The sequence below is a fragment of the Sus scrofa genome, chromosome 9, assembly GCF_000003025.6.
Source record: "Sus scrofa isolate TJ Tabasco breed Duroc chromosome 9, Sscrofa11.1, whole genome shotgun sequence".
NCBI lineage: Eukaryota > Metazoa > Chordata > Mammalia > Artiodactyla > Suidae > Sus > Sus scrofa.
Genome location: NC_010451.4, coordinates 5349827 through 5373389, shown reverse-complemented (window position 1 = coordinate 5373389; position 23563 = coordinate 5349827). Strand labels below are relative to the sequence as shown.

General features: G+C 38.8%; 2 protein-coding genes across 2 annotated transcripts; both read right to left on the bottom strand.

The window, feature by feature from the left end:
- On the bottom strand, positions 5272 to 16534 carry LOC100511705 (olfactory receptor 51F1-like). Its single transcript, XM_021062406.1, has one exon. The coding sequence runs from the start codon at positions 11520 to 11522 to the stop codon at positions 10563 to 10565; it is 960 nt and encodes a 319-aa protein (XP_020918065.1). The 5' UTR covers positions 11523 to 16534; the 3' UTR covers positions 5272 to 10562.
- LOC100514307 (olfactory receptor 51F1-like) lies at positions 19806 to 21577 on the bottom strand. The gene has a single exon (XM_003129570.2). The coding sequence runs from the start codon at positions 21456 to 21458 to the stop codon at positions 20409 to 20411; it is 1050 nt and encodes a 349-aa protein (XP_003129618.2). The 5' UTR covers positions 21459 to 21577; the 3' UTR covers positions 19806 to 20408.

Genomic DNA, 23563 nt, shown 5'->3' with positions numbered 1-23563 from the left:
CAACAACTTAGCCTACCACCTAAATTAATTAGAACAAGAAGAACAAAACCTAAAGTCAGGAGAAGGAAGGAAATCATAAAGATCAGAGAGGAAATCAATAAAATAGGGATTCAAAAAACAATAGAAAAAAATCAATCAAACCAAGAGCTGGTTCTTTGAAAAGGTAAACAAAATTGACAAACCTCTGGCTAGACTCACCAAGAAGAGGAGAGAAAAAAAAAAAAACAAATAAACACAATAAGAAATGAAAAAGGAGAAGTCACAATGGATACTACAGAAATACAAAAAACCATGAGAGAATACTATCAACAATTGTATGCCAACAAATTTGACAACCTAGAAAAAATGGACAGCTTACTAGAGACTTACTGCCTGCCCAAACTGAATCAAGAACAAATAGGTCAACTGAACAGACTGATCACTAGAAATGAAATTGAATATGTCATAAAAACACTCCCTACAAATAAAAGTCCAGGACCAGATGGCTTCACAGGTGAATTCTATTAAACATACAAAGAGGAACTTGTACCCATCCTCCTTAAACTTTTTCAAAAATTTGAAGGAACACTCCCAAAGACATTCTGTGATGCCACCATCACCCTAATTCCAAAACCAGACAAAGATATCACCAAAAAAGAAAACTATAGGCCAATATCTTTGATGAATATAGATGCAAAAATTCTCAACAAAATTTTAGCCAACCAAATCCAACAACATATAAAAAAGATCATACACCATGACCAGGTGGGATTCAGCTCAGGTTCACAAGGATGATTTGACAAAGCTAAGGAAGAGGTATTTTTATTATAGATAAAAATAAAGTGAAATTTAGAAGATCAATTACCAAAGATAAAATGTGAAACAGATGATGCTGGGAACCAGAAAATAAGACTTTAGAATCTGTGATATTAAAAACTATACTACACTTTCCAATTAAAATAATAATTATAATAATAGCAATACTTCAATGATATAATCTCTATTAATAAACAAGGCAAACATGTGTTAGAGATATCTGTGTGCAAATCTCTTATTTAACTTTTCTATGGTTCAGAGTTGGAACAATTTTTTTTTCTGGATTGCATGTATTTGTTATGCTATACAAATAAATTAATGACAATTTTAGCAAATAGGAAATTAAGCATAATATTGGATGCTATAGGAGTTTCCATCGTGGCTCAGCAGAAACGAATCTGACTAGCATCCGTGAGGATGCAGGTTCGATTCCTGGCCTCACTCAGTGGGTTAAGGATCTGGCATTGCCATGAACTGTGGTGTAGGTGGCAGATGCAGCTCAGATCTGGCGTTGCTGTGGCTATGGCATAGGCCAGCAGGTACAGCTCCAGTGTGACCCCTAGCCTGTTAACCTCCAAATATGCCATGGGTGTGGCCCTAAAAAGAGAAAAAAATATATCCATATTGGATGCTATAATTCATATTAATCTGTAGTGAACATAACATTTATTGCAAAAATAAAGCTATTGCTCAAAATATATTTTTAACTTCTTTAAGATTTCTAGTGTTAGTTTAGAAGTCATTCAAGATCATTTCCATTAAGTATGCCCATTGTAATAAAATTTTATCATCTAATTAACTACAAAACTTAACGTATGATGTGGTTAAAAATTAGTTTGAACTTTCTCCAAACCCATTGTCCATTTCCACATACTTTCCTTTCCCTAGTCATTCCATGTTTTTTATTCATTTGTTTTCCTATTTTAATATATTCACTTCTTCCCAGGCTAATCTCCTAAATCTTAGATCCATCTAATTCTTTGATTTTGCCAGTAAAATATCTCAAAGTCACAGCTCAAGCACAAAGTGCCTACATCTGAATTAGCTCCCACAGCCCCCACAACTTGTATATTCTATTTCCCATTTTTATTAATATCTCTACAGATCTGCTATATATCTTTAGTAACAATGTATCAGGTTGCCTAATTCAGAAATCTGAAGGTATTCTCACCTCCCTTCTGTTTACCATCAACAGGCACATTGCAACTTTTTCTAATGAGAACTGCATACTGTTCTCAAAGTTTTCTTTTCTAAGATGTAAAACAGACTTCCATTTTAAAATATTTTAGCCAGTACTCCCTGAAACACTCTCCCAATTTTCTTGAATTGGGAGAAACAATTGAGTTTCTCTCAGTTTTTAAAAAAAATTCAAAAAAGATAAAGGGGAAAAGAAATAGATCAAAGAAATACTAAAGTTAAAACTGATAGACAGCCTTCATCTAGAATTTTTTGAGGGTAATCACCTGCTTCTAACTGAGGAATTTGGTCAAACACAAGACAGCACTTAACGCCATTATCACAGTCTACACTCAGGAATCCAGAGTCTGCACCAAAATAAAAAGAGGCATCTCTTTTATAAGATACTGAACAATAAAGTGACCAGGGCATTTTCCTTGCAGTAGACACCTTATCTCAAGAAAAACAGTCAAAGATAATACCATGGGAGGTGGGAAAAAAAAGTGTGAAAAGATCTTTCTTTGCATTAGGGAGTATGTAAAGGAAAAAATGCTAGCATTAAATCTTTAAAATATCGTAGAAAAATAAAAAGGCAACAGCATCTGGAATATGCAAAGTATAATCATATGTGACTATGAAATAATTTTGTAAACCACAGCCCATTCCCTATTATATCATAAAGAAGCAGTCATCATCATCAAAGATGCTAAAACCCCTGTAGAACTAAGAAGAAAATATCTTAAGGTAATTCAGGTAATAGCACCGTCAAGCACTATAAAAGAAAAAAAAATTGGAGAAAAAGGCCAAAATAATGAGATACTAGAAATGTGATGAATTCAAGCAAATCCTCGATATAAGCAAAAGCAGAATTAAGTGGAGTAATTTAACTTGGTAATTTAAATTGAGTAATTTAACTTGGAGAATACATTTTAAAATTCTCTCATAATGCACAGGGAAAAAATAATGAAAAGAAAACAATAAGAACATTATATTTGAGAAGGGCAGAAAGTGAAAAGCCAATATACAGGCAACTACTGTCCTTGGAAAAATAAACCAAAACTTTTGGAAGAAAAATGTCTATTCCAAAAATAGTGTTTGGAGACTGAAAGAACTCATTTTATTCTAAATTAAATCAGATGGAAATATATCCCATATTTGCTCATACAATGAAAAAAAAGCCCTACAAGTTTTCTGAGTTTCTGTTACAAAGGACTGTTACAAAGTAAACTACCCACATGGAGGCAAAGCAGCAACTATCCTATGAATATGGCGATGGGAGGCACTACTCTGGGACCTGAAATACGAAGTAGGTGGAAGGCTAGAAGATAGATGAAGGGGTAATTTTAATACTGTTAAAGAAGAGAAAAATTAATATTGGGCCAGATTCTTTGCTAGTTATCTCTAGACGTTGGCACCTTAACAGCCTAATATTAATAGACTGTGACTAACATTCCTAATTTTCAGGTGACTAGCTTGGGTTCTGAGTGAAGAGTCTATTGAAACTTCCCATCAATAGACATCATGGAACCAGTGAGTGAGTCCTGGTCTGTCTGACTCTAAGGGTATGGTCATTTTATTGTGTCACCCTCACCTGTGTCCAAAATAAAAAAGAAATAAATCAGACTGCTGCAGGCTGAAGAGACCAAAGGCAATAAATGTGCTGCAGAAAATGTAAACCAATTAAAAATGTAAGTTATACAAGAGTGAGGACATGCCAGTGAGGTTTGGTTATTTCATGTGTGAGGAAATATTTACAATTTGCCGTGATTAACTAAACAGATGAAACGAAAAATCCATATGGGATTTGGGATTTTTGAACAGGTATCAGAGCCATAGGAGTCAATAAAACAGAGGGAAGTAAGAATAACCAGGAGATCAGGTATCAGGGGTAAGTGGGGAGAGTCTTACCTTTCAAAATGTGGAAAATTAGAAGGCATACATGTAGACACGTTGGCGGGGCAATGCCAGAAGGCGAGGTGAATTGTTATCTTTACTTCTGAGAAAAGTCTTCCTTTTGCTTAAGCTCCGTTACTCATGATGCAGCTTTAGTCATCAGATGTATTTCATTATCGACACAGCCAAGTACTGTTTCTAGTCTGAAAACAATTGCTTGACTTGGCCTTCGGATAAAAGGTAAGGCTTCTCTTGCTCTTGTTTGCAGTGGGTGTGTGAAGGTCACCCATCCCCTCTATGAATGGAGAGCTTTTATAAGAAACCTGGATGGTAGAGTCATTTACCCAACTGGACACCCCAGGGGGATTTCTGTGCCATTCTGCTGTGCTTTGCCTCTCTGCTCCCTGGCTACTTAGCTGGTATCCGGAAATGTAGGTGCAGAGACAAGCACAAAAGAACCAAAGAAAAATAAACATATTGACATAGTAACTCTGTTGACATGTTTGGTTAAAAATGAAATTGAATCATTACTTTGAACATGGATATCGTATTTAAGATGAGGATCCAGTATTTCTCCTTGCTTTTTGTTCTATGTGTTTCTTGTAAAGCATCTATCACATAGTTGTCTTTTTTTTTTTTTTCTTTTTTTTTTTTTTTTTTGTACAACTAAGTGAAATAACAAATGTTTTCACAGTATCTCCAGATAATAGCATAGTACCAGGAACATAGTACCTTTAATGCATATGAAATGTTTGTTGAAATGAGTAAATACATTCCTACAATGCAGATTGGATTGTATTTATCCAAGAGGATTGAAATCAGGACGGCAAAGAGCTATCTACACTCGCACACTTGCATGTTCATTGTATAGACATATTTGTATGTGTAATTTTGTTATACATTTTTAGAAAAGTGGAAAAACAGAGAACAAAATGAGACTCATCAAGGAGGGCAGGCAAATACATGAAGCATCTCCATTACAGAGAGAAGCAAAACAGTCAAGTTCCAAGAATCCTGCATCATAGAACCAGAAAACCTCTCTGCTCACACTGGGTGGTTCAATGAAAAGACACTCTCGTTAAGGGCATTTGTTTCTTTATCTGCAGAATAGAATGGTGAACTAGACAATCTCCAAACATTTTAGATAAAAGTACACAGGATTAGGATTTAGTGGTTTGGGTTTGTGTTTATTTGTTTTTGGTTTTGGTTTGAATAGCAAGGGACTATCATCATCATCATCATCATTATTTGCTTTTTAGGGCCTCACCTGAGGCATATGGAAATTCCCAGGCTAGGGGTCCAATTGGAGCTGCAGCTGTGGCCTACGCCACAGCCACAGCCACAGCAACCGGGGATCCAAGCTGCGTCTGCGACCCACACCACAGCTCAAGGCAACACCGGATCCCCAACCCACCCAGCAAGGCCAGGGATCAAACCTGCGTCGGGTTCGTTAACCACTGAGCCATGATGGGAACGCCACAAGAGACATTATTAAAGGTTATTTTAAGCAATGAGGTGATTCTATTATGAGGTTAGAATGACCTTAGCATAGAGGACAAATCAGAATGATGAGAGATTGAAGGTAGGACCACCTGATAGAATTTGTGCCTATCGTAAAGAGAGACACAGATAGTAGAGTCAGAAATGAGAGAGCCTATTAAGTTTCATTTATGTCATATGGTAACGGTTTCAATGTTAAAAACTGGGGGAAATGCCAAGTGTGACACTGATAAATCAGGCCTGGCTGGTTGGGTGGGATCACAAAGGGAGGTAAAACTTTTGGTTTTGATCAAATAGAATTTTAATAGAAAGACATGTTGCCAAGATCAGAAGATCAACTGGTCCAGTTTTAATTAATTAATTCATTACTTTGGGGCTGCACTGTGACATGCAGAAGCTCCCAGGCCAGGGACTGAGCCCATGCCACAGCAGTGACAAGGCTGGATCCTTTAACTGTTGGGCCACCAGGGAACTCAATTGGTCCATTTTTTTTTAAAGATGAAAAACTTTAAAAACTTTAAAACTTTCATCTTGAATCCTTAACTATCAGAAATAATTTCCCTTGTTAACAAAAGGATTTGTTCCTGAAAGAAACCAAATAAATTTGGCTTTAGATTTAATAACTGAATTATTAAAGGGGCATGTGAGCTATTTTGTTAGGAAGACATGGTTACAAGTATGTCATGAGCGTACATCTTTTGAGAGCATGTTTTATTTATTTTTAAATGTGGTAAGTGTTGATAAATATTCATTGAATGAATACATAATGAACAAATAAATGTATACTTTTGTGAAAATTAGTTTTGAACAACAGATTTCTTTCCTGCCTGTCCAACACAATGTAGGGTAATGAGTACAGAAACACAGATTTAAGTTACTACAGATATTTTATAGCGGTTTGGCATATTTTCTGTAATTCTCATAAATTGTCCCAGACTAAGAATTATTACTTTCTTTAAAGTTTTAATGAGGTATAGAATTATTTGCTATTAGTAGCAAAGTATTTAGTATTAAATTGAATTCATACAACAATAATTGTCAGAATAAGTAATTATTTAATATAATAAACATGAAAATTTTATGGAGACATAATTTATGTGGAAGGGACATTTTATTATTCTGTGCCTAACAGAGCAAGTTTTTTATCTTGATTACTTTTTAATCTTTGTTTCAAAATATCTGAATCCATCTCTGCTGGCCTTCAGGAAAAATATGACGTTAATATTTACACTTTGTAATTCTATGCAACTGCTCTATTTATCTAAACGGCGATTTTGTAATCCTTGATTCTATCGCCTTGAGCAGTTTTGCTAAAAGAGAAACTCAAAAGTTGAACATATTCTTCTGCTAAGTCAATCATCTAATCACAAGTATTATGACCATTGTCTTAAAAACATTTGTAACTAATCGAATCTTCTTACTGCACTCTGTTGGATAAAGCGTGGGTAGTAGAGAGGTGTTGGGCAGTCCTGTGGCAAAAATATCTCCTCTTTTCTGATAACAGCCTCAAACATAAAAGCGGCCCCCAAACGCTGGGCTTATGCACATAAACTTGACTGATCAGCAATGTAGACTTTGGTATCCGACTCAAGCAGGACCCATCAGAAGCTTTCTCATGAGAATTTTTAACATTATGTTTCAAAAGGATTTATGGTTTGAAGAAAAGTTGCAAAAAATCATTCTAAAATTTTCATATATCCATCCTGCTGCTCTATTTCCTGAGTGTTTGAAACTTCAAGGGAGGCACATGCAGCTGGGACATGGCAGACTGTTCAATGTCTCCTGAGCAGCTCTGGCTTCTCTTTGTCTCAAGGTTCAGTGGTTTGGCTCCTCCTTGTAGCTCCCTACATACTTTTCTCTTAATTTGACAGACGTGTTGGTTATTAAAATGTGCCTTTTTTATTTGAGGCTATGGAGAATGACAGTCCTAGCTGCTGAGTTCTTAGCTCCGTCATCACAGCCTGCAGAGGCCACATTTCCCACAAGCTGCTTCCAGCCAATGACTGAGTGTAGCAGGGAGACTAAGGCAGGTCCAGTTCTGGAAGGCACAAGACCCCTCTGACAGGTGTCTTTGACTTGAGGATACTCCATGGTCACAACTAACTCTGTTTAGAGCTGCATTATAGTCTCAGATATTTTTTCCTACCAAAACTTTCTTCCTTCTTTCGCTCCTTAATGCAAAGTCAAGCTTGCAGCAAAATACATCGGTGCTTCTAGCCTCCTTCTCATTCATTCTTTGTTCTTTTTATTTGTTTGTTTTGTTTTGTTTGTTTGTTGTAAATGTTACCTAGCCAGACCCTTGCTGGCTGCTTGTCTAATTTGCTCCACGATGTGTTCAGTTATCCATCTCCATAAGAACCTATAGCTAAGCTTTCTTTCTGCCCTTTGGACCTTGTTGCTTTGTATGATAACAGTAGCCCCTGTGGTTTTGGGTGATTAACCAAGGCTCTCTGGCCTCTATTATGTCAAGGACTCACCATATGCATGGATGTTAATGAGCCTGGCTCGGTGACAGCGTCTCCTATGGTCATCCCCAGTCAGCAGAGGACAGCCACTTCTCAGCTTCTTCTTGATGCTGAGGTCATTTCCAGAGGTTCATTCCTAATAGCCTGCACGAGTGGCATGCCCTTGGGGCCTTCTCCTGGGACACACTCAAGGGTGAGTCTGTTGGCCTTACACAATCTCTCCATCCCAGCTTGCTCTCTTTCCTCAGTCACGTTATTCTTTTGGCTGAAGAATGTTTCATAAAAGAGGTGGAACTTGAATACAGTGTGGATTCAAAACCGAATAGGAATGGATAGAGTATTTCAGAATGGGAAGCAGCATGATTCAGGATGGAGTTAGCTGCAGAGCACCAGAGGAATGGTGAGAATACAGGCCTATTTGGAAACCTGGCTAATGATGTCAATAAGCAAGCATCTTATTTCAAAGCTGAGAGATGTCAACCAGATCCATCCTTCTGAAGGAAAGAGTCTGATTAATTTTTTCATAAGTTGGTCCGATGCGTCAATCGAAGAGAGAGAAAAGACAGAGACCACAACAGATTGCAAATGAAAAAACCAGGGCATGCATAGTGTATGGGATAACCTAGTGAAAACAAGGCCACGCCTGCCCATTCACACAGGTGTTTCTCTTTCTTGTCACTCTCTTTTACTTCTGCCTGTGCCCAGTGGGATAAGGTACATAGTTCAAGACTCTCCCAGAGTATCTTTTTAATGGTGCCCTCTTGAGCAACTGAAAATGATTAAAATGTTAATTGAATAAATTTATTTCAAGACCACTCTACATACTACGTGTGTACTAGCCTAGTCCCTTTAATGACTTAAACAAAGTAGCATGAATCCGTAGCACCCTACACATTTTGTAGACCAACCATACACTCAAGCGAAATAAACTTACCCACGATTTTGCTTGCACTTTATAAAAGCTCCCAACTACCTTACATGATGCTATGTCCAGATGGGACCTATGAATTTAAAATTCAGAAGACCATCCCTCCATGAGGAGTACAATAGTAACACAACCCTTCTTACATCTTTCCCGGAGTCGCTTCCCAGATACGCTTCTCCTCCATGTGCCCTTGGAAACATCTTCACCCCCAACAGCACCATAAAGAAGGGGTATCATTTTGTATTGTCAATTACCCCAACACTTCATCCATTAGTTTTGGTCTACATCACCACGTCGCAGCTTAGATTTCAGCTTCTTGAGTGCAGGCAATTACATTTTACTGATTTTATAATTTCTATTGCTTCTTACAAGGCCAAACAGATACACCCCCAGTCGCAAAAGCTGTATCAGAGGTGCTGATAAACTAAAGCTCTTTAAAAAAAAAGAGAGACAAAGCTCCTCGTTGGTCATGTTTACCAGTTCTCCTGGTATGAATGCTGATTTCAGGCTGCCGCTTTGACGTTGTTGACAGGTTGAGAAGAGACGCCCGCTCTGGCTTCTTGCAAGCTGGCGTGAGCTGGCGGCAGCACTGCCCACAGACCTATGGTCTGTAGCACCCGCGACCCGTTCCCCGTACCTACGACCACTTTTCCAGCTGCAGTGAAACTGGTGTGACTTCCATTGGGTTTCCATCTCCATTTTCCTCTGAATTTTCCTACCATCTTATGCAACTGAGTTGTAAGGTCCTTCTTGCCTCTTAAATTTATATAGTTACCAAGAGTCTTCTTTTCAGGAACCGCATGCTCTAGGTTTAGCCATGTATGACTGTATATAGGCTGAAAATCATGAATTCTTTACCTTGGTTCTTTCACTGAGAGAGCCATGTGCGCCCTTCCAGACATTTTGTGAAACCTCCGACATTTTATGGACAATAATTAGTGCTTTTGTATGTGATTTTTCTCTGAAGAAAGGTTGGTGGATTTTGGAACTTCCGCACAGACGAAGGTTAATAATTTCTACTCCAAACTCCTTACATTCTGCTTCATGATCGTTTCCAGTTCTCCAAATGGCAGCAGGGAACCAGCCAATGCCCCAATCCTTGAAGCTTTGTCTACTGACTGTCCAGTAGCAGATAATGATTTATGGCTTACATGCAATGACACGCCTATTTCTACTGTTTGTATTATTAATTACGAATGAAGAATAAAAGCCAAATTATGCTAGAAGAGGCCACTGCAACTTTTTAAAGGCATGCTACATGGACAGGAAGACCCAGTCCTTACTTTTGATCCCGTGATAGTTGCTTTTGGCAGAGTATGCAGTACACTCGTGAAGAAGGCAGGATCTAAGATACAGAAAGCCTGATTCGGATTTCAACCCTGCTCTATTATTAGATGTCTTGCCTTTGATGGTCTAAATGTCTCTAAGCCTCATTTTCTCCATCTCTAAAATACAATAAATATTTTTAGTGGGCTGTTTTTACGAAAAAATAGTATATATTTATAGCAGTTAGTAGAAACACCTACTATAAAATGAACAGTTAACAGATATTAGTTACTATGGGTATTATTTGCATTATTTCATTATTATTATTTTCCTGTTTCCATTATTGGACTGTAAAATCCTTCAGTTACATTGCTATGTTGTATATATATTTTATGACTGAAAACACAAAAATGCTTACTACATCTTTGTTGAATAAATGAAAAGATGAGAAAAAAAATATCTGATATGCAGTTACCTACCAGGATTGCTTTTATACAGTGAAAGACACTTGTATAATGACTTTCTCAAAGTTAATCATCTGTCTATTTTGTAAGGAGAAGACTGAGTACAGCCTTTCGAATCTGCTGTGTTTTTACACTATAGATGATGGGGTTGAGCACAGGGGGCAAAAGCAGGTATACATCGGCCATCAGAGAATGGACCACTTTAGGTGTGGCTTGGCCAAAGCGATGCCCCAAGGACAAGCTTATCATGGGGATGTAGAAAACAGCAACTGCTCCGATGTGGGAGACACACGTGCTAAAGACCTTGTGTCGTTCTTGAGGAGAGGCGATACGGAGGACAGAGCGAAGGATCAAGATATACGACAGGACAATGCACGGCGTATCTACTCCTGAGGTCAGGAGGAGAGCCGCTAATCCACAGGCGCTGTTGGCCCGAGTATCTGAACATGCTAATTTAATCACATCTGGATGATAGCAGTAGGAGTGGGAAAGGACATTTCCTCCACAAAAGCTGAGGGGCTTAAGGAGCAAAAGCAGTGGTACTATTACTACCGCAGAGCGTAGAGTCATTAAGAAGCCCACCTGGATGATTCTGTCATGGGTGAGAATGGCGGTGTACCTCAGAGGGTCACAGATGGCCACGCAGCGGTCAAAGGCCATAGCCACCAGCACCCCCGATTCTGCGACGGTAAACCCATGAAGAAAAAACATCTGGAGGATGCAGGCGTCCAGGCTTATTTCAGTTGCATCGAACCAGAAGACACCCAATGTTGTTGACATTGTTGAAACGGTCAAGCCCAGGTCAGCGGCTGAGAGCATGGAGAGGAAACAGTACATGGGCTCGTGGAGACTCTGCTGGGTAATGACGACAAACAGGATCATGCCGTTCCCAGAGAGGGCGGCGGTGTAGAGACAGCAGAAGGGAACGGAGATCCAGGGATGGACGGACTCTAGGCCAGGGATGCCAGTCAACAAGAACATTGGAGCTTCAGATGTCGAATTACCTAAGATCTCCCTGTTGTCCTGAATCTGTAGCATTTCTCCTCGTAATACTCACTTCCTATAGAAATAATAAGTTACGTTCTTGCACAGAAATTTCTAGGTAAAGCTTCTTTCTGTTAGGAGAATTGTCTAAGGTCATGGATAAGTACTCTATCACCGTAACTCAAGTAAATCAAACTCTACTGTCTGTATATAATAACATCTTCACTCTTAAATCCAAGGAAATATGTCCATGTGACTTTATATACATTTTGATAGTTATTTCCTATATTGACAGAATTTTAAGCTCCCTTAGATTATAAGATTAAATGCATACAGAATTGTTAAGAAAAAAGTCCATGTAATTAATTTTGAATACGCTGTGTGAAAAATGACCAAGAGAAAGTCACCTAAAGATATTGATGATCCTGCAGTGTCCCCGTGGGTGTGAATCTAGGCAAAGAGCTCTAGGTTTTTGTTGATAACATATCTGGAAGTTATCATTGTAAAAGTGTCATTTTAATCCAACAGTGTGGGTGACAACCTTCAGAGAGTTGGGTTTTATGAGAGAAAAACCAGTAAGGGTGGAATTCTGTAGAAGTTATTGGAAAGAACTATATACACTAAAGCAAGGTGAGACTAGAAAGCTTTCCAGGAATCACTAACACCAAGAGAGCCTGGTGCCATGACTGGGTGTTACATGAATGACAGTGTGAAATTGCTTGAATGGTCAGGTGTTCCACGGATTGAAAATTTCAAATTAATTTCATATTAGCGACCTAAAAACAAACTAACAAACAAACAAAAACCATGGTTGAAGTCCAGTGATGAAAACTGAGAACCTGTTACAATGGCTTAAGGAACGAATAGAAAAATACACATTGGAGGCCCAGTGTATATTATTTTTACTTGTCAGGGAAGGCAGGGAGAAAAATCAGCTATGCCCAAAGGTGACCGTGATGTGGATGGAGGATTCTGGCAAGATTGGAAATACTTGGAGAAGCATACGTATTTATAAACCGAGGTGAAAAATACGTTACATAGTGAGAAATTAAAATGTAGAACAACAGGGGTTAATTGGTATAGAAAATGCCATAAGAAAATAGTCGGTGATTAACTCTGGGGCCTGATAGTACTTGTCCCTCAAAAAGCCGAAGATAAAGATGAAGAGCAATTACTGAGTTTAGAATTGATCAGCAATGAGCTCCTACTGTAGAGCACAGGGAACTGTATCCAATCTCTTGGGACCGACCAGGATGGAAGATAATACAAGAAAGGGAATGTACACATATGTGTGACTGGGTCACTCCGCTGTAGAGCAGAAATTGGCACAACACTGTAAATCAAAAAATGTACTTTTTAAACATGCAAAAAATGCAAAGATGCATGTGCCTATGCTGGTGGAAAGTTCTGTGAGGGAATTATCTCTCACCCAGGGCTACTTGTTTTTTGGTTTTGCTTTTTACAGCCTTTAAAGTGGTGGTCAAGTACATCTAACATAGAATTCACTGTCGTAACCGTTCTTCAGGGTACAGTTCAGTGGGTTTAAACACACTCATAATGTTGGGCTACCATCACGACCATCCATCTCCATAACTCTTTTCATCTTATAAAACTGCAACTCTACACCCAGTAAACAATAACTCCCCTTTTCCAGCCCCTGGCAACCACCACTTTGCTTTCTGTCTCTGTGATCCTGACTACTTTAAGCATCGCATTCAAGTGGAATCATACAATATTTATCCGTTTGTGACTGGCTTATTTCACTTAATGTCCTTAAGAGTCATCCGTGTCACAGCACATGTTAGAATTTGCTTCCTTTTAAACCAGTGCGTAATTTCTTCTTTATGAAATATTGGGGGAAATTTATTGCTGTTCAAGTGTATGAAATGATGGATGCTGGTCTGAGGATAAGACAAAAGTTCTCAGCAGACATTGCAGGTACTAGAAGAGGTAGCTGACTCAATACACAGAGAAATGTGATAAATGTTATAAAGTCTTGCTCAAATAAAATTTTAAAAATAACACTCTGAAAGTAATACATTTACATTGTTAAAATCAATTCTAGATAGGCTTAAAATAATAGCAATATTAGTTATTATAACTTTAATATTTTTCAATCAAGCATTTAATACACTGAAGTTTACTCCCAGAGAGTAAATTCTCTGTAGTGACTACACACTTTATCATCCCCTTGAGGCTGCTTTCCTATAGTTCTCTTTTCATTTTCAGCTCTCAGGATTTCATTTCAACCGGATAAAAACCTCTGTAATGTTTAACTATAAACTAGAAGGGCTCAGATATGTGTGTGTTCAATGGATCCTTGAGAACAGGGTAAAACCTTGTTACCTGACTTTTATGTAAGCTCATGTGAATGTTTATGAATAGATAACAAAGCCCCAAATCAGCACAACGAACAGCTTTCTCTAGCTTCTTACCAGCTTCACGTGGAAAAAGGAGCCTTCTCTGTCTCCACCAGCAGACAGAGTGAGTTATAACTCTGGAGCCACTGACTTTATAGTAAAGTGGAATGGAACTGTGGGGCCATCAGTAAAATGTGAATCTCACTGAGGCTGCAAATGGAGAAAAACCAAAAACCAAAATGCCCCTCTCTCTGTTTATTAATACAGGGCAGTGCTGTGTCATCTCAGAAGGGTTTTAGCTACTAGCTCAAGGGACCAGTGGTCCACAGGGACAATAATACCGAGCAAAAGAAACCATTTAAATGGAAGGTTCAGACATTGTCTAGACCCTGGAGAACAGAGAGGTGCATGCCTCTGTCACTAGATTATCAGTATGCTAGGAAGACAGGAAAGCAAGCCGGTGTTCACTGGAATAATTACGGAGGCAACGAAGAGAGGAGACACCATGCACTCTAGCCTCCAAGTCCTATTTTTTCACCACCACGTTGATGCAGAGTGAGGATGATACCGTCCACTTCCAAGCCCATCTCTCTCTAGCTGCTCTCTTGCCTTTCTCCAGGAAATGGGTCAGCTCCTGATCTATTATTATTCATTGGGCCCGATTTCGCTAGTGGCTGAGGTCACTAGGGGTAAATGCTGAGTTACTGTGTGTTCATTTTCTTGCTCTCTTACTTGCTGTTTTCTGTGCTAAAAAAGTTTAAGGATCTATGTTGGGGATTTGGGGGATACAAACTATTATATTTGGAATGGATGGACAATGGGGCCCTACTGTACAGCACAGGGAAATGTGTGTGATTGGGTCACTTTGTTGTACAATGGAACTTGATGAATCATCACAAATCAACAGTACTTTAATAATACAGATAAATAAATAAATTTTCAAAAAGAGAAACATTGAAAAAAAAGTTTAAGGATCTAGACTCTCGGCGGGGATTTGGCCGTCTCTGTCATTGTGGCCAGCTAAGTGATGGATGCAGACTACTGTACACACCGAGCAATTCTAGACTAGTAGAAAGGTGAAAATCCACACCCAAACATTATGTGTCTCCTTTATAGAGAAGTTCCACGTTGGCAGAGGGAGTCGTGTGTTTGTCTAGATAGCAATAAATCCAGTAATGTGTTCCTCATTTAGCTATTTTTCTTTAATGAGTATTTGTCTACTCTTCCTATGTGTCCTTGTATGAGAAATGGCAGAATGTGTGTGAGGGTTCAGTTCAAGCACTATAATTCTCCCTGGAAACCTTCCCCTCTCCCCCAAGTGTCTGGGCTGATACTTCAACAACCAACATGAACTTCGAGCAAGAGGGTTTCCAGCCACATCCTTCTGTTACCGACAGATTATAAACTAGTAAAATAGCCCCTGATTACCTCTGCTTTCTGGAGCCCTCGCGTAGTCCTTTGATCTTGAGTGCGAGTAGGACCTCTGCTGGCTTTTAACTGTAGACTGTGGCAAAGATGACAGGACACTCCTTCTGTACTTATGTTACATAAGATGTGGCTTTAATGAAACAAGCCGCCATGCTGGGCAGGCCCATGTGGCACAGACCAGCCCACTGTCTCCAGCCAACCACCTACCATGCGATTTATGACATGTAACTGCCACCCAGTCAGTGATATAGATAGAGGCCAGCGAGTTTTCTTTTCTTTTCTTTTCTATAAAGACTAGATAGCAAATATTTTAGGCTTTTTCTGGCCATACAGTTGTCTGTCTTACTACTTAATTTTGATGTAGCATGATACAGTCATACACTATTCTGATTTGGGATGGTCCAAACTAAACTTCATTTACAAAGAGAGGGCAGTCAGATTTGGCCCACAGGCCATATTTTGCCAATGCTGACATTCAGCCTTACCAGATATTCTCCCATACCCACCCCATCCCGTTAACTAGCTCCTCTCCTACACCAAAACTAACTACTCTCCTGCCCTCCTACATCCTAGATTAGTTTTGCTCGTAATTTTCATCTACAATATAATGGAATATAAACATACACATTGAATAATACGGCCTGTGTGCTTTTGTTTCTGACTCATTTCACATTAGCATTATGAGATTTATCAATGTTGAGTGTTGGAATTGCTTTATTCTTTTTAATTTTTGCAACTGTAAGAACACATCAAAATGATCAATTTGTGTTTTCTTGACACTTCCACTGTGTTCAGGTTTTGGTTATAAACAATGATGCTACTCTGAAGTTCTTGGGTCTCTCAGGCACACATACATGCATGTCTGTTGGTTATAGTCTGTGAGTAAAAATGCTGGGTCAACTTTGAGATTCTACCAAATAGGTCTTTAAAAAGTCTGTACCAATTCACATCCACACCAGCAGCATGTGAGAGTTTCTGTTGATTCATATCTTTACCAATATTTGATATTATCAGTTTTATTTAATGATAGCAATTCCTGTAGGTTGGTAGTCTATCAGATTTTGGTATCAGTTTTCATTTTCCTGACTAATGATGTCAAATATTTTTTCATGTGTTTAAAAGCATTTTGTATCTAGTTTCTGATGAAGTGTCCATTCCAAGCTTTTCTCCATTTTTCTATTGGCCTGTTTGATTTCTCTTATTAATTTTATATAGTTCCTTATGGGTACACAACACAAATTCTCTTTTTTTTTTTTTTTGTCTTTTTGTCTTTTGTCTTTTGTTGTTGTTGTTTGTTGTTGTTGTTGTTGCTATCTCTTGGGCCGCTTCCGCGGCATATGGAGGTTCCCAGGCTAGGGGTCGAATCGGAGCTGTAGCCACCGGCCTACGCCAGAGCCACAGCAACGCGGGATCCGAGCCGCGTCTGCAACCTACACCACAGCTCATGGCAACGCCGGATCGTTAACCCACTGAGCAAGGGCAGGGACCGAACCCGCGACCTCATGGTTCCTAGTCGGATTCGTTAACCACTGCGCCACGACGGGAACTCCACAAATTCTCTTTTTAATATTCACTTTCTTAAACGTGTCTTTTGATGGACAGAATTTCCTGTTTTAATTTAGAGCAAGCTGTATTTTCTTTATATTTAGTGACTGATCTGTTATGTTAAATAAATAGTTGTATACTCCAACAACTTAAATATATTGTCCAGTGTTAGCTATAGGAACTTAATATTTTATGGTTTGCATCTATAATTTATTTGGAACAGATTTTTGTTTATGGTATGAGGTGGAAGTTGAATTTATTTTCTCTCTTTTTTTGGACACCCCGCGGCATATGGAGTTCCCAGGCCAGGGATCAGATCTGAGCCACAGTTGTCATCCACACCGCAGCTGAAGCTGGATCCCTAACCCATGGTGCCAGGCCAGGGATGGAACCTGCATCCCAGTGCTCCAGAGATGCTGCTGATCCCACTGAGCCATAGAGGGCGCTCCACATTTTCTGTATATGAATATACAACCAATCCAGCAATTTTCACTGAAGAGACTATTTTTTTTCCACTGCTATATGGTTCCACATTTGTTATAAATAGTGTCCAAATATGTAGCGAGTCTGTTTCGGACTCTGTTCTGCTTTAACACTCCATTTGTCAAATTGTGGGCAACAACCACATTGCCATAATTATTGTAGCTTTCTAAGCGTTATGATATTGACTAGAGTGAGACTTAGAACTTTACATATTTCATTATGAACTTTAGAATAAATAGTAAATACACATACACACACACATATCAATCTACACAGAAATTCTGAGGGTTGCATTGAAACAACTTGGGGAATTTCACAATACTTTAAAGAACCGAATCATCCAATCCATGAACATGGCTCACTACTCAGAATTTCTTTCGTTTCAACGCTGTTTTATACTTTTCAAAGTAGAGATGTTTTATACCTTTGTGAAATTTAGTCGCACATGTTTGGTTTTTTGTATATTTTCAATGGTAACCCTTTAAATCTACTCTTCTAAGTGTTTGTTAGTGAAAATATGAAAAGTGCTTTTGAGGGGTAATGTATCAGAAATCTTGCTAAATCTATTCATCAATATAAAAGTCTTTTTATTGGTTTTGCTATTCCACAGAATCTATCAAGTTTTCTGTAAATAATAGTATTGATATTTCTTTTCTCCTTTCTGTTTATATGTGTGTTATTTTCCTTTGTGTGAGCGATTGCATTGGATGGGTCCTTCTTTGCAATATTTAATAAGATTGGTTTTGTAAAACCCATTTGGGAGCGAGTGCTCCTTATTTTTCCATTCTTTCAAAGAGTTTGTATACAGCTGGAGCCTGAAGGTTGGAGGTTAACGTCAGTGGTTACGTTTCTGCCTGCCTTCCTTCCTTTCCTGCCTTCCTCTCTCCTCTCTTTCTCATTTTCACTCCTTTATTTTTTCTTTTTCCTTTTCCTTTTTCTTCCTTCCTACTTTTCTGTCTTTAGATCAGTCTATAAATATGAATATAATAGATTTAATACATATGGGACCATTGAGCTTTTTTCTCGAATTAGTGTTCTAAGTTGTGCTTTTTCGACATTTGTACATTTTATCTAAATTTTCAAAAATTGGCATCCAAGTTTTAAAAATTATTTTCTTTTACATCTTCAAAAGTGTGTGCGGGATGAGTAATGGTGTAACTTCTTCATTACTAATCTTGATTTGTATGCTTTCCTGAATTGTAACTGATCACTCTTGCCAGTCAAGTTTATTAGTCTCTCTAGTGAAACTTTTGTATTCTTAATCTTATTTATCGTTTGATAGTTTAAAATAAATGTTTACATTTATTATTTTAATTATCCAATTTTCTTTCTTTTTGAGGGGAGTTATTTACTTTTCTTTTTCTAAATCGTGGAGGTAGCTATATAATAACTTGTTTTCAGATTTTATTTCCTCTTATAGGCATTTTCGGCTAAAATCTTCTAAGCTCGGTTTTAGTTTTATCTCCAGATTTATTATTTGTTGGAAAAGAGATGGCAAGGAGAGGAAATACATAAAGACTTAAAAGGAAGTATGTAAAAGGATGAGACTTCATTTACGGAGGGTGGAAGTGAGGCCACGTGTAACAGAACCTGTTAGGTGGTAATCAGAGGCACACCTGTAGATGCATAGTTACTATTACAATTCTACTAATTCATCATTTCCTATCTCGCATTGTTCAATTTTACTCTTTTGGGGAAATTTCACAAAGGAAAAATTAATGCTGTTTACAATAAGCTCAGAAATGCCATTAAGCCCTTAAATCCAATGAGCTACATACACATCATCCTAAACGTTTAAAATTTTTTAAATTTCATTTTAAAAATGTAAATTTTTCGACAATGCATAACGTAAGGCACCACAAATATCTTTCTTTCAGTGCATTATTTCACACGCTTGCCCTAATTCCCCGCCCCCTCTTCATAGGTCTGATATCTTATGTCAGACGATTTTCATGGGGGGTAAAGAAGAGCATATTTGGAAACTGAGTATTGTCAGGAGAGATAGGAAGTCACTACATTTTACTGCCGTTTCTGTTTTCTTCGAGCTCGTGGGATCTTGTGATCTTCATTACCCATCTTTGAGGACTTACGGATTCGAGTTGTACTAAAAATCTTAGAATCCATTTCAAGTCCAGCATGAATAGCTCATATTTCAGAACTACAGAATTCCTCTCTATAAACCAGGACAAATGAGAAACTTACATGGCAGTAAGGGAGTGAAGATTATTCCAGGGTCATTCAAACTAACAGAAGACTATAAGATTTCTTAAAGACTGCCTCAAGTCAGAATTAAGGGAGAATGCTTTTCTTCAGGCCACAATGGACATTCCTTAAAGGGGAATCTAATAAAACTTCCCAATTCCAGTTGATTGTTCTCCATTTTTAAGCTTCATACTTTAACTTTGCCTAGCACAAAGCTTTTTTATTCATTTATTTTTTGGCCACACCCTCAGTATATGCAAGTTCCTGGGCCAGGGATCAAATCTGAGCCTCAGCTGTGACCTACACCACAGCTATGGCAATGCTGGATCCTTAATCCACTGTGCTTGGTCAGGGATCAAACCAGCACCTTATCAGTGACCCGAACTGCTGCAGAGACAACACCAGATCCTTAAGCCACTGGGCCACAGCAGGAACTCCACACAAAGGTTATTTTATAGCCTTTCTTACCCTTTTCAATATCACACACACCCCTTACTCCAGCCATACTAACTGCATAAATTTCCTTGGTGTGTCAGGCTGTCTCACATACCCACTTCACAGCCCTGTGCCCTAGGTCTGGAAGGCCCTTATATTTTTATGTATTGCATCACTTTTTTTGTTTAAGTAGTTATCTCCCCTGACAATTTTTTAATCTCCAGTATGATCTCGATATTTTCTTCAGTGCCATATAGTCTCTTGGATATAATTCTGTGATCACACTTCTCATTCCCTGTTGTCATTACAGTTTTAATTTTATGTCCCTGCCACTAGACCGCACAAACTATCTGAAAGGACAAGGACGGTCCCTTATGTAACCTTGTATTACCACCACTCAGACAAATTCCACTGTTACTCAATAAAATGTTGAGGGAAGAGAGGAAGGAAGCAAGACTATCTCTAGGTCATTGCGTGGTCATACTGGCTACCCAGTGTTTGGAAAGAACTTGCGGAAAGCTTTACGGATTTGTTTGGTCTTCACACTATATATAATGGGGTTCAGCACTGGGGGGAATAAGAAATGGAGATTTGACATCAGGGTGTGGACGTACGGAGGAGCATTATGCCCAAAGCGATGGACCAAAGCCAAGATGACCCAGGGGACGTAGAAGATAGCAACAGCACCCAGGTGTGAGATGCAGGTGCCAAAAGCCCTTTTCCTCTCCTCTGGGGAGGCTATGCTGAGGATAGACTTGATGATCAGCACATAAGAGAGGAAAATACACGGAATATCTATACCTGATGTCAGAATGAGAGCAACTAAGCCACAGATGCTGTTGACCTTGATACTTGAGCAAGAACACTTAATCACATCAGGGTGGTAGCAATAGGAGTGAGAAAGCATGTTAGAACCACAGAAGGACAGCCTCTTAAGCAGCAGGAGCAAGGGCATCAAGTTGACCAGCATTCGCACAAAAATCACCACGGCAGCTTTGATGATTCTAGAGCTGGTGAGAATCACAGCGTACCTTAGGGGGTTGCAGATGGCAACAAAGCAGTCAAAAGCCATGGCCAAAAGCACAGAGGATTCCATGAGGGTGAATCCATGCAGAAAGAACATCTGCACAATGCAGGCATCCAGGCTGATGATCCTGGCATTGAACCAGAGGACACCCAGCGTGGTGGGGAGAGAGGAAGCAGTGATGCCTATGTCTGTGGTGGAGAGCAAGGAGAGGAAGTAGTACATGGGCTCGTGGAGGCTGGAGTCTGTGATCACCGCATATAGAATGGTGCTGTTCCCCAAGAGGGCGATCACACAGAGGCAGCAAAATGGGATGGAAAGCCAGATGTGAAAAGCTTCCAGCCCTGGCACTCCAGTCAGGAAGAAACTTGGAGGAGTGGAATTACCAACGGACAGCATGGTGGCCTGAATGAAGCAGCTTGCCCCTTCAGTAAGTCCTGCAATGACACATTTCACTGAGTCAAAACTACTCTCTCTCAGATGCTGTGATAATTGTTCATTATTATACATCATGTAGTCCCTACAGAGTTAGAGGTAGCGTTTTGTTTTTATCATTTATATAAATATATAAATCATTATATATTTATTATATATCATTTATAGAAATATATTTATATATATTATACACTATATATTACATTATATATTATACATTATATATTTATTATATATAATTTATATAAATATATATTTTTTTCTACTGTACAGCATGGTGACCCAGTTATACATAAATGTATACATCATTTTTTCTCACATTACATGTTTTTTCTCACATTACATGTTTTTTCTCACATTACATGTTCCATCATAAGTGACGAGACAGAGTTCCCAGGGCTACGCCACTGCTAATCCATCCCGAAGGCAACATTTTGTATCTATTTATCCCAAGGCAACATTTTGTATCTATTTATCCCAAGCACTTACAGATAAGTTTCATCTAGGTTACATTAATTCATTAAACACAGGTAAAAGACAAGTCTTCTCACTCAAAGCTCTCCATCTCCGTACTCTATCATGCTTAGCACATGCTATGAACAGCGGGCTGGAACTAGGGTGAGGCAATGAGACATTTGCCTTGGATATAAATATAAGGAAGGTGCTAAAGAAACTCAGCAACTGGAGAGTTGTCTTGTGGCACAGTGGGTTAAGGGTCCACTGTTGTCACTGCAGTGGCTGGGTTCCTGCTGGGCTGCAGGTTCCATCCCCTGCCAGGGCATTTCCATATGCTGTTGGCACAGCCAAAAACCAACCAACCAACCACACAAATAAAAATTCAGCAGCTGGATAAATAACACTCTTATGAAATATTCTAAAAACTCAAAACCAATGCAAAAAATCTATGACAAATAGAACAAAATTCTGAACAAAGAAGAGGACTGTGCCAAGCCACACTGGAGTTTAAGGCAAAATAAAAAATGTGCACCCCTACACATTTTCATGTATTTTTTAATACTTAATAGTTTCCAGAATACTAACATATCTTGAAAAATGTCAAAAAAATGAAAAACAGTTGTATTAAATCTCACACCATAATGTATATGATAATAGAATTATAATCTTATTTCAGCTAATTAAAATTTACCTAGTATTCTCATATATCTCCAGTATGGCAATTTTATCAATTGAAAACAGGATAAGTAAAGAAAGTAGATTTAAAAATATATTACTGATAAGTTTGTTTCCATCAAACCTAAGACTTCACATTTTTTCTTTTGCCTTAGGCTGTAATATGGTTTGGCATGACACTAGTTTTTGTTTAAAAATAATAAATGAATCATGGATTAAAACTAGATTAAATATTGCATTAAAATATGATTTATTTTGATTATTGACTTTTTTTTTTTTTTTTTTTGCTTTTTAGGGCTGCACCTGTGGCATATGGAAATTCCCAGGCTAGGGGTCGAATTGAACCTACAGCTACTCACCTACACCACAGCCACAGCAACACAGGATCTGAGATGCATTTGTGACCTATACCATAGCTCACGACAACACCAGATCGCCAGCCCACCGAGCAAAACCAGGATTGAACCCACATTGTCATGGATACTAGTCAGATTCCTTTCTGCTGCACCACAGTGGGAACTCCTACTGAATTACTTGGTGTCCTCCGAAATTTTTCATTCCCCTTCCTGAAGTCTTGGCCCTTAGCAGTTGCTATTCTTGATATATCTCCCCATCCCGTCATGAATAAGGCCAAGAATTTTCATTATTCTGGTTTCAGAGGAAAACTCTAATACTCACATGCACTTTTTTTTTTTGTCTTTTCTAGGGCCACACCCATGGCATATGGAGGTTCCCAGGCTAGGGGTCCAATTGGAGCTGTAGCCACGGGCCATAGCCACAGCCACAGCAATGCAGGACCCAAGCTGTGTCTGCGACCTACACCACAGCTCACGGCAACACTGGACCCTTAACCCACTGAGCAAGGCCGGGGATCAAAACGGCAATCTCATGGTTCCTAGTCGGCTTTGTCAACCACTGCATCACGACGGGAACTCCCTCACTTGCATTTTAACCTTCTAGAGAGTTGCTGGAGGATTTCTTTTCCCCACTCACTCCCATGTCCATCACCTTCCCCACCACTTCACAAACCTAGAAAGGCAGGAAAGAGATAC